Source organism: Nyctereutes procyonoides, unplaced genomic scaffold, assembly GCF_905146905.1.
Source record: "Nyctereutes procyonoides isolate TBG_1078 unplaced genomic scaffold, NYPRO_anot_genome, whole genome shotgun sequence".
Taxonomy (NCBI): Eukaryota; Metazoa; Chordata; class Mammalia; order Carnivora; family Canidae; genus Nyctereutes; species Nyctereutes procyonoides.
Genome location: NW_026575043.1, coordinates 11,613,234 through 11,625,442, shown reverse-complemented (window position 1 = coordinate 11,625,442; position 12,209 = coordinate 11,613,234). Strand labels below are relative to the sequence as shown.

At 53.8% G+C, this 12,209-nt stretch overlaps 1 protein-coding gene across 2 annotated transcripts in view; it reads right to left on the bottom strand.

Moving 5' to 3' along the window:
* Positions 1 to 39: 39 nt before the first annotated feature.
* The window catches only part of DTNBP1 (dystrobrevin binding protein 1), a 127,842-nt gene continuing 115,672 nt past the window's right edge, over positions 40 to 12,209 (bottom strand). For both annotated transcript variants that reach the window (XM_055322926.1, XM_055322927.1), the window contains exons 8-10: positions 8,413 to 8,568; positions 1,384 to 1,527; positions 40 to 397 (exon numbers count right to left, since the gene is read on the bottom strand). In XM_055322926.1, coding sequence (XP_055178901.1) covers positions 183 to 397; positions 1,384 to 1,527; positions 8,413 to 8,568 — 515 coding nt within the window. In that variant the 3' untranslated portion in view covers positions 40 to 182. The remainder of the gene's footprint in view (positions 398 to 1,383; positions 1,528 to 8,412; positions 8,569 to 12,209) is intronic.

The window sequence follows — 12,209 nt, the reverse complement described above, 5'->3', positions numbered from 1 at the left end:
GGAGCCCTTCGCACAAACTGGCCTCGCACTCGCTCAGTATGAAGTCCTCAAGCTTTATTGTCGGCTGTCTTAGTTTCTCACACATTATTGGCAACTGAGTAAAAGCCAAGAGCCTCCTGTCACAAAAGCACCTGCCTCCTTGGTGACGTTCCGTGCGGCCGCACCTGCCCGGACACGCGGACCTACGAGTCGCTGTCGTCGCTGTGTAGCGTGGCGAGGGCAGTGTCCACCTCAACTCCCTCCTCGTCAGACTGGACCACGGGGGCCTCACTGTCGCCGGGGGCCGGGGCGGCCAGCTCAGGGCAGGCACACGGCGAGGGAGGTGGCTCAGCTTGCGATTCGGCGGGATCTGGAACCCGGAGCGTGATTTCCTGACGACTGTCCCCCGAGCCGGGCCCTGCGGAGTGAAGACAATGCCATGGGGTCTCGCAGCAGAGAACTGCTCTTGAAGACGTCCCTCCAAGGGTGAGGAGCTGGGGCCCCGCGCCGACCCTCCGCCCCTGGGACGGGTCCAGAAACCTCCCGATGGGGGCCAGGGACAGACACACGGTGCCGAAGAACATGCTGCATTTCTCAGGGGCACGTCCCGTGTCACCTCGGCTACCTGGACATCTTTAGATCCTCGGGAGGAATCCTAAGAGAACTCCCTGGTCTTTTAGCAGTTCTCCAAGGTCATGGGAACAGAAGGAGGTCTGAGGGGTCGGGGTCATTGTGTGCCTGTCCCTGCCTCTGGGGAAGGGGCTCATGCTGCTGTGTCCCCACCTTCTGTGCATGGGCCTCGGCACCCCCAGGACAAGAGGGGAGCACTGCCTCGAGGCGTGGACGGCTACACCGGGTGGCAAGAAAGCTGGAGTCTGACTGCGGGGTGGGGGCCCCATGGCCGGTGGGGGCGGGGGGGGGGGCAGCGTGCTGCCGGAGGGCTCCCCCTGTTGATTGTACGTGGAAGGGCAGGCAGGCTCTCCCACCTGACCCAGGTAAGGGGTGGGGCTCAGGAGGGACACAACCAGGAAGCCCAATGAGGGGAAGGCAGAGAGTGGCGGCCAGCTGCCACAGGGCTGCAGCTATTTCTGGAACTAGGAGCCCAGGCTGAGCCAGAGCCCAGGTAACACCTGCTGGGGGCCAGGGGGTGGGGGAATGGAGGGCGAACCATGCGGGAGCCCCTGCCCCAGGGACTAACCAGCTGGAAGAGGTGCTCACAACCTGAATGCAGCCGCCTGGGCCCTGGTGACCGAGCCTCCCGCGCGCCCCTCGCCTCATGATGCCCCGTGGGTGCGGCAACGTGGCGGCGGCAAGACCTGCACGGCCCAGTCACAGGCCTCGGAGGTCTTCCCTCCGCAGGGACACGGGGGCTGTGGTAGAGCTGGTGCAAGCTGTCCTCCCCACCTGAGACCGGAGACGGCACCATGTTGTCTTCAGCGCCGGAGTTCAGGAAGACGTCCAGAGCCTCCTGGTCAGAGATGTCCATCAGGTCCATCTGCTCCAGCATGTCGATGTTGACCTCCATGGACGACATGCTGCCCATGGGCTCTGGGAAGACACGGGCGGGAGAGGAAAGGACACTTCAAGAAGCCACTAAAAGGTGAGCTTCAGATGCACCAGGCCTGCACAGTCCGCCCTGTAAGGTACGTCCCCTCGAAACCTCCTAAAACAGGACAGGGACCCCTCCCGGTCCAGCACTCTGACCCCACCAGCCCTGGTGGCTGTGTCGTTCGGACCCTTGTGGCAGTTTCCCTGCTCACTGCCAGCCGCGTGCTGACAGGTGTGGCTGGGAGCGGGGCCGTCGCACACAGCCACGTGGTCCGTGACCTCCCTGCCCACAGAGGGCCCCAGACTCCATCGTCATGGTCGACACTATCCTCGCCCTCGGGGCCTCTCGGTCTAAACAGCAGCCAAGGTTTGGGCAGCTGCAGGCTGGCCGGGTGGCACCACCGGGTCCCTGCAGGTAAAGCACAGGTTAGAGAAAACGACCGGCCACAGGCCAAAATCGACCCCCTTGGGGGGGGTCAGCCTGGGTCTGGGGGTGGGGGGTGCCTCCTGCATCTGGAGCCTCTACCCCAGCCTCTCTGTGGTCCCCAAAACCACAGGCCAATTGACTTCATCACCCCAGGCGTGACCAGAAGCACGTTCTTTCTGGATGCAAAATACCCTTAGCCCTGCGGCTCCCAGTAACGCTCCAGTAATGCCAGTAACGTAAACACAGCAATGGAGCTGGTCCAGGGCTCGCTCACGGAGTGTGCGCGTGTGGGGGTGTCAGCAGAAACCCGCTCAGTGTAACACCCCCTCCCCAAGGCTAAGTATTTTAATGAAAAGATGGAATCAAAAAACAACAGGTTGAAAACAAATACTTGAGAAGAAGCCAAATAAACTTCCAGACGTGAATATTTCCATCACCAAACTCCAGAACTTGGGGCAGGAGTTAATCTGAAGATCAGTGAGGGCCGCTCAAGTGCGCAAGCTACACCGAGCAGACTGCACAGAAACAGCTGGAAAACGCGACGGCTGAGCACGGTCACGGCTCCAAGATGAGAAGGGGGGGTGAGGATTCTGCCGACATCCCAGAGGAGGGCAGAGGAGGAAGTCACTAGGCCTGCAGCTTTTCAGTAACAGTAAAAGCCGAGAGACGGTGCCCTGCGCAGCTCGAAGAGGCGATAAACGTCATCTCTAAAGTTTTAGGACATTAAATGGATTTAAGACTGAGCATCCGACAGCCGCTCACAGAGCTGCAGCCTCGGGACACAGGGCCCCAGGTGCCAGGCCCTGGAGGGCAGGTCCAGCCACAAGGAGGCTGCTCCGCGGAGGGTCCTGGGAGCATGGAAGGAACGAGCAGGGATGGAGCGGTGGGGGCGAGGGAGGGCCTGGTCACCGCGGGGGCAGCACCGTGGCCCACCAGCACTGACATGCACACGGACACCGTGTCCTTTCTGTCCATGAGCTGGGGAAGCTTCTAGAGTCTCAGTGGCCCCCTGCAGCCACGTGGTGAGCACGGGCTGGGCCAGGGTATGGACCCTGCGGCGTCACCATGCCACAGCACCCCCAGGTCACACGGGCGCCCGTGGAGGTGCCAGGAGGTGGGAAACTGGTGGGTTCTGCTCTGTGGACGAGGAGGCCTGGCAGCGGGGCCTTTCCCGCTGCTGGCCTGGTTCTCACTGCAGGTTTGAAGGCCCCCTGTCCTGCCTGTCTGTCCCATTCTCAGCAGGAGTGGGACTGACAGGAAAACTGGATTCAAAGTGTCGGACTAGCACCAAGTAAGACGGTAATGAAGCCAGGGAGGCCAGTCATCTCCGTAAATGTGAATGAATCAGATCTGTCAGGTGTACCAGGTTATAACACTGAATTAACGGGATAAACATCTAGCTGTTTTCTGTTTGTAGGAGACGCTCCTGGAACATAGGGACATTAAAAGAAACAAACATGAGAAGCAAACAAAACAGACTTTATGAGAAGGCCAAAACCCCTGAGGTAGAGCGTAGTGCTGAGGCTCAGTTTGCCAGGAGGACAACCCGGAATGTCTGTGAGACCAGCTACCTGGTGGCTGTTTAACGAACGGCAGAAAGACAAGATCTAACAAACCCATACTCGTGAGGGGACCGAGGGCTTAAGGTACCTCTGTGACAATCACATTATCAAATAATGAAATTTAGTGAGAAGGGATATTGAGACGCCACATTATCAAATAATGAAATTTAGTGAGAAGGGATATTGAGACGCCGGGAGTCCACACACAACCCTAACGTTTAGAATCTTGCAAGTACGCATGAAAGATAAACTCTGTCTTGAATTTAAAAAATCCCATTCTCCAACAACCACAAAGTAACAAAGGGTAGCTACAAACACCTTCACGCGTTACTTAAAAACCCTTCTAAACAGTTTACAAGTCAAATTGTAATGGAAAACTGGAAAAACCCAAGAAACCTATTACCTGTCAAAGCCTGTAACATTCTGTTAAAAGTGAACTTTACCCTCCTGAGACGTTCATCGCCTTGACTGCCTTATTCAGACAAGAATCCTGAGACCCGGAGCCCAAATGGTCATGTTAGACCCCAAACCCTGTGAACCACCCTGGGAACCTGCCGGCGTGCGGCCCTGCCACAGGTGCCCGGAGAAGCCCGGCTCACTGGAGAATGAAGACGGTGCCGCCGGGCTCCAGGCTGGACGCACGGGGACGGGACAGAGCAGAGGCCCCAGAGAGCCGCACCGGGGCTGCAGCGAGACGCGGGGGCCGCGGGGAAGAACGCGGGGGCCGAGGCCGCGGGGCCCGCCTGGGGCCTCCCTCACGATCCGCAGAAAAGCCACCTGGAGGTGGATTTAAGAGCCAAGTGTGAAGTGGAGACCACAGCAAGCTTACGAAGGAAGCACAGCAGGACGTGGTAAGTCGCAGTTGGAGCCACGTTCTGCTTGGTGCTCCGTCCTTGGAGGGAGGGAGGGAGCCCTGTGAGACACAGGACGAGCCACAACAGGATGCGATGCGCTGGTCCCAACAGAATAAACGCACCCGAGCAAGGCCACTCCAGGATGGGAGAGCCGAGGAGCGGGTGAAGGGGACCGCCTCGCTCCCCATCAGCAGGGCCAATGCCCCGGGCGGAGGGCCCCGAGTGTCAAGGAAACGCTGATCAGAACCCCGAAATAAGAGCTCGCGTCACACCGATGGGCAAAGCGCGAGCCTCGGGCTCTCCCAAGCGTCGGCAGAGACGAGGCGGGGTCACAACTCGCACACTGCTGGGCCGGGAGCTGGACAGAACCAGCAGATGAACGAGAGGCGCGTCCAGTGGCCCAGGGGGCGCTGTCCTCGTGACCCCCCGAGGAAGCGGTCCTCCAAGGGCGGCCCGCCAGAGCCTGAGCCCCCCGCGGCCGCAGCGGCTTGGCAAGGCCACGTCAGGCCCACCGCGGCCCTGCTGGATGGGAACCCCCGGGCCGGGCCGGCGTGTGAGCAGCCCCGAGACGCACGAGAACGCCCTTACGGTGGGGTTTTTAATGAGAAAGAATGCGAAACCATTAAAACCCCCATCAACACAGTGAAGAAATTTCAGTATATTCACTGAATCGATCTATTTAAGAGTGAAAATGAACAGTTGAGGCTGAAACGTGCCGGCGCGGACAATGGTCGGGAGGCCCGCTGAGACAGCAAGCACGCGCGGTGGAGCCCATCGGGCCGTGCACGGGGGTGGGGTGGGGGGTGTATGGGGGGCCGTCGCGGCCTTCCTCGGCGCTGCTGCGCAGTTCCTGAGCTGGCTGGTTGGTATACACGGGTGTTTCTATTATTCCTTATACCTTTGTGTATGTTTGGAATATTTCATGACATTTTTTTACAATATCTGAAGCAAATATGGTAAAATATTAAAATGTTAAATCTGGAAATATTTTCAGTTCTTTTTTTTGGATTCTTTAAAATACTTCCTAATTCAATGAAAGCCAGTAACGGGTTGTAGTAAATTGCAAAGTTCTAAATAAAACTCTTACTGGGGTTTTTAAAAGTCACACCCATAAGCTGGCGATGGTACTTGGAGCTACTACTCCATTCAAGACCACACACTGGGGGGACACTCTATAAATTTTAGTTTGGTGTATTTTTATCTATTAATTCTATCTTTTCTAACTTTGCTGATCTTACCGCCAGCCCACCCATCACCACCTCCTCTTTCCCGGCACTGGGTCCATCCTGGAACATCCAAGGGCTGAGTGAGGGCGTCTCAGGGCACGGGGGGGGGGGGGGGGGCGCCCCCGGCTCCAGGATTGGACTTCGCTGAGCTGCTAGTTCACCAGGACAGCCCCCCACCCCCAGCCTGAGATCCCTGTGGGAACAGGGGGATAAGGAGCAGGGCATCTCCTTGGTGATCTGCTCGTTGCTAACTGCCCTAGTGGTGTCGGGCAGGAGACGGAGCCGGGTCAGGGCTGCACCGGGCCCCCCTACCCTGGCCCCCCCTCACCGCTGCTGGGCGCGTGGTGGCTCCCGGGCCCCCTCTGCTGCTTGGCACATCTGGCAGTGATTTTTATGCCCCTCCAGGCACATGACACTCTGTGCTCTATGGGTTCTCCAGCCTCACCCTGATCCAGGGTGGCCACAGATGTCCCTTTACCCTTTTCTGGATAAAACTTTCCATGCCTTTGTCTTAATTAAAAATGATGCTTTGGACAGTGAGAATAATTCAGAATGCTATTTCTGATTTCATGGAGGGAGTCCAAAATACCATGTTCACTATGGAGATTTTATTTTGACTGATTTTTCTACATTAAACATCCCCGTGTTCATCCTTGGAGATGAATACTCCGCGAAGTCACGTGGGGCTCGCCAGGCCGGGAAGTCCCGGGCCGGCTCTGAACAGCCCTGTGGAGATGCCTACTTGTTATCCGTGAAGGGTTTTCCAGCTCTAGCTGAAGCAGAAAAGCTAAAAAGCCCAAATCTTCCAATTTTCTTCTTCAGTGCTTTCAAAAACCACACAAATTGGCAACCTGTGCCTGATTCCATTTTTTTTAACCTTAAAAAAAAAAGAGCCCTTCTTTCAAATTTGAAGGGAGGTTATTTTTCAGGTGTCCAAAACCATAAAAATCCAATTCCTTAATATTTAATTGACCTCTACCCAATAAGAGTTGTCTGAGCGTGTCCCTGTGCTATCCACAGAGGGTCCCTGTCCCGAGGGGATCACTGTCCTCAGGAGGAGGTACCTCTGAACCTATCCTGCTCCTTCCACCCATCACCCGGCTCAGTGAGTCTTCATGCTCACCCCCTGCCTCCCCCCACCCCCCATAAGAACAAGGGCGACTTAAGAGGCACTTTCATTTTTCTCTTTGTTCCTCTGGGCCTAAAAATGTGCAGCGTGCTCACAGGTGCCCAGGGAACGCCTACTGAACAGATGCGGAGAGGGACCTGCTCCCTTTGCTGCCCCCAACACACAGGCTCTCCTGCTACAGTGGCTCATTAAGAGCGACTGTGCCAGGATGTGCGTGTCCCTTATGGCCTGAATGTCTGTGTCCCCCTGATTCCTGCTGAAGCCCTGACCCCAGTGTGACAGTGTCTGGTGGTGGGGCCCTTGGGAAGCAAACAGGCTGAGATGAGGTGGGGAGGGCTGGGCCCCCCCCACTGGGATTAGCCCCTCTAGAAAGACAGGCCCGGTGTGTGTGGGGGTGCCTCTCATGGCCCAGGTGGGGACACAGTGAGCTGCAAGCCAGGAAGAGGGCTCCCCTGTGAGCCAAACCTGCCAGTACCGTGATCTTGGACTTGAGCCTCCAGAGCCTGCAGGTTAAGCTGCCCCGTGTGTGGCCTGTCATGGCAGCTTGCGCTCCCATGGCCTCCTCACCCCTGCCCAGGACAGGACCCAAATCTTCACAGCAAACGGGTCACTCAGTCCAAAACCAGCACCAAACACTGGGGAAAATGAGTATCACATGTATGCAGCCCAACTTTTCCAGATGAAGACAGACTTTGGGTCACTGGCGTACAACAGGGAAAGAGCCAAGTCCACAGAGACAGTTGTTCAAATCTGTCCGGCCACCGTAAGAAAAGCAGCACTGGCCACACAGCATCCTCTGGTGCATTCTGGGGCATTCAGATACCACTTCTAATCTGTTTTCTCTACATTATTTTCCTTTCTCATTTTTTGATTTCTTTAACCTCTCCTGGGGGAAGCCAAAGGACAGAAGGACCAGGAAGGACATCGGGGCTGTGGCGAGGGGCAGGGGACCCCAGGCCCGGGGAGAGAATGAAGGCTGAGTACTGGCACATCCGGGGACGAGGGGCTCTTAGGGATGCGGGTCAGCAGGGAAGGCCTGGGCACTTCTCTGTCCCGCCCCCGGCGCCCTGAGCCACCTGCTGCTCCTGTCCAAGGGGATTGGAAGCTGCCACCCCGAGTGCTCCTTCTGAGGGGCCCCGACCCTGCTCCCTTTGTTCTCAGGAACCATCAAGATGCAGACAGTTACGCACCTAGATGTTCACCACACAACCACTTATAAAGGTAAAGGATCAACCTGTCCAACTAGGGAACTGGTTAAATGGAGCACCGTGTACCTCCTGACGGTGAAGATGCAGCGCTGAAGACGTTGCCCTTTGAAAGCATGTTTACGGACCCTGGGAAGGATGCCCGTGCGGCATTAAGCTAGACACCAAGCCAGATGTATGTACATGTGATGCCAGTTAGGTCCACAGACCCTCAGACTGGAAAGAACCACCCTAACATAGTAACAGACATTATTCTGTAGAATTAAAGGTAATGCTGCCTTTTCTTTTTTTTTTAACCTTTAAAAAAAAAAAAAACAAAAACACATGTTTTAGGTTTTCTAAGTACCTCAACTACAGGAAGGTGCAAAAACCCTGACAAGACAAATGTGGCAAGATGCATCCACTTCAAGTTTTGGGGACCGAGGCGAGAATGGACTCCTGAGGACTGCGCCCCCCAGCCAGCCACGGTCGCCCCTACTTGCCTCTCCTCTCCGCTATCTGCAGGTAACCTGTGGACAGGTACTGCTCCATGTCTTGCTGAAAGGCTTCCTCAAAAAACTTCTGCCGCTCTTTCAACTTCGCTTGCTGGGTGTGCTCCATTTCCAGGGCCTTCTGGGTGTGCTCTGCATCGAGTTCAGCTGAGGAAACACAACACTCTGGGTCAGGGTTTGAAATGGGACGCAGACAGGAAACAGGAATAAATACGTACCCCCCGAGCCCAGTGTGTCCCGTGTGCCTGTGCCCCGACTGGGCCGCAGGCAGCCTGCCCTCCCTCAGCGAGGGGCACTTCTTCCTGTCACCGGCACATCGTGCCTGTCTATGCTGGTCCCCCTGCCTGTACTGACCTTCCCACCACATCACCCACTCTGTACAGAACAGCTGTTCATCTGCCAACACCAGCCTCTCCGCTGACCTGTCCCCTAACTCGAGTGGAACCCGGTGCTTCGTCCTGAGGCCTACACATCCCTGCAATGAGACTTTCTCAGCTTACACGGTACAGCAGAGTAGCTGCCGCCCCAGGCTTTCTGGCGGGCGGCGCCCACAGAGGATGCTTTCTGACCTCTGCATGCTCAGAGCCCGCCCGCGTGCAGCCCTTGTGGTACATCCGAGGAGTGTGGCCTTGGCTCTGCGGCTCATCAGCCATGCAACCTGGCTAAAGTCCATCAGCCTCCTGGAGCCTCCCGTTACCCATCTGAATTTGGGACAGAAATATTCACCCAATCCTGATGTGCAACGTCAATGAAATGATGTTGAAGGAACTTTATGATTAAAGTGAGCAAGGTCGCTTCAAGTTTGGGCTGAGTCAGTGATACCAGGAAAGAACAATGGGGATAATCAGCCTCAGCCTTGTCATGCCAAGAACCCCACATCTGCCATTCTATAAACACTTTGTAGTGGCTTAGCCATCCTCAGTGCACGTGTGGAGAATACAGACAATGCAGTCTGGCTCAGGTGTGTGCCAGCTTTCACCATGTACGTGGGCCATGGGGTATGAATTCTCGAGTCTTCTCTACTTCACATGGTCGGGGACGACTTCTAAGCTGGCTCCAGGATCCCTGGCTTCCCAGTACACACACCCTGTGCAAACCTCGCACTGTTAACAGGACTGATTTTACTGCCATGATTAGGTTATGCCCTGTGGCACAGCTGACTTGAAGCGGAGAGGTCATCTGGGCAAGCCTGACCTGATGAGGCTCTTAAAGGCACCTGTACTTCTGGAGAAAGATATGGGAAGTGAGAGAGGGAGGTGACACAGGGCCATCCTCCCATGCTGGCTCTGAAGATGCAAGGGACACATGGCATGGAACACAGTGTCTAGGAACTGAGAACAGTCCCAGATGGACCACCAGCCAGAAACCTGGGGCCTTCGTCCTACAGGTGCAGGGGCTGGGACCCCACCAACAACCTGAATATGCTTGGAAGTGGGTTCTTCTCTGGGCTCTCCAGAGAGCAATGTGCCCTGTGAGGCACAGGGCCTTGACGTCTGACCTACAGACTGGACCTGATACATCGCGCTGTTTGTTTACACCACTAAGTGTGAGCTGCTCCCTTAAGCAGCAATATGGGAATACTCCAAATCAATTGCACCACTGCCAGCCCCTGCCCAAATCTGCCTGGCTGAAGAATCAAAACATGACAACTTGAGTTCTTTCCCTTAAGTAGATAGTTTGCAACAACTATCCTGTGGCAGACCCCACGTGAGGCTGAGTCTGGCACAACAGAATGCTTCGGGTACTTCACTGTCAAGGAGTACGCTGAGGGCCCCAAGCCCTAAGAAATACTTTCACCAAAGACATTATTCCCCACAGTTTACCTCTGGAGAATGCACATCTTTGGGACATTAGAACTCATGTAACTCAGTAATTAAAAAAAAAAAAAATCCAATTAAAAAATGGACAGAAAATCTGAATAAAGATTTTTTTTCCAAATAAGATTCACAAAATGATCAACAGACACATGAAAAGATGCTCCACATCACTCGGCATCAGGGCCATGCAAGTCAGAACCATGTGAGAGGCCACCTCACACCTGTAAGAGTGGCCATCACTGAGAAAATAGGAGATAAAAGGTGCTGGTAAGGACTTGGAGAGAGGGGGCCCTCGTGCACTGGTGGTGGGGATGCAAACTGGTGCAGCCACTGTGGAGACCAGGATGGAGGCTCCTCAAAAAATTAAAAGTAGAGCTACCCTATGATCCTGCACTCTCACTTCTGGGTTATAAAATGAATAAAACAAAAACAGCATATCGAAAGGATCTCTGCACTCAAGCATTATTCATGATTACCAAGATATGGGACTAACCTAGGTGTCTGTGAAAGAATGAATGGATATGGTATGCGTGTGCATGTGTGTGTGTGCATACACATAACAATGGAATATGACACATTCATAAGGAAGAAGGAAATCCTGCTATTTGCGACAACATGGATAGGCCTCGAGGGCATAATGCTAAGCAAGACAAGTCAGACAGAGCTTTCTCTGTCCATATGCCATACCATATGCCACTTAGATGTGGAATCTTAAAAAGCCAAACTCGTAGAAACAGAAAGTAGAATGGTGGTTACCGGAGATGGGTGGTAGGGGAAATGGGAGACGTGGGTCAGAGGGTACAAACTTGTAGTTAGAAGAGAGCTAATGTAAAATGCTGTGGTCAGAGCCAACAGTACTATGTTATTTACTTCAAAGTTGCTAAGAAACTAGATCCTAAATGTTCTCACCACAAAAAAAGAAATGTAATTTTGTGAGGTGATGGAGGTGTTGCCAACTGCTACAGTGTAACCACACTGCAATATATACTTGCATCAAGCCAACATGTACAGCAATTCATGTTCATTAAACTTCCACAATGTTATAGGTCAATTACGTATCAATAAAAAACCCTTACGGTGTTATCAAATAATTTTTTTAAAAAGTAAGCTCCACACCTGGTGTGGAACTCACGACCCTGAGATCAAGATGTGAGCTGAGATCAAGAGTTAGATGCCCAACCAACTGAGCTACCCAGGGGGGCCTCTCAAGTGATTTTTAACAACAAAAGATACATGGAACTTATCCTGAATGATGGTCTGAGGCCCAGTGTGCTCTGCCTTAGTCCTCACCACTTCCTCCGTTATCCAACACTACACTTCACAAGTACCAAAAACAGCATAATCCCGTATGCATGATGTACCTTAAAAACTCAATAATGGGGTACGTTTTTAATCCCAAATCAGTTATAGTCTCCAGTACTTAGAATATTCTGGGCATTCTTCCCATATTCCAAACTATATCCATGCAAGGAATGCAAACTAGCATTAACCAAGCTACACCAACAGAAATCTTCCCAAATTCATATAATTACAGATATCATACTTATGACGTGCCTTCTATTCATGTTATTATAATTACTACAGGCATTCTCTACATTTCCATGTCACCCTGACTTACTCCGTCTCATAGATTTGCTGAAAGGGAGATGGTCTGGGAGGAGCGCAGGTTTTGGAATCAGTCTTGGTCTCAGGGGACCTCAAGCTGCAGAGCCCAGAAGTTCTGGGGAATTCACACAGCTCTCAACCAACAGGTGACAGACGTCGGAGTATCAATGTTCCAGTCTCCCATCCCGCGGATGGACAACACTAGGAGGCATTGTGAACACTTCTCAGAGTTCCTGGGGGAACCACAGCTATAGCACAGACTTAGTAACACATACCTGTCTTGGCTTTTCCTCCTGTTCTCACTCTCTGCATCCTTACTCCTGCTCTCTGGGATTGCCTCCCACACAAACTACCTGCATGATCCTC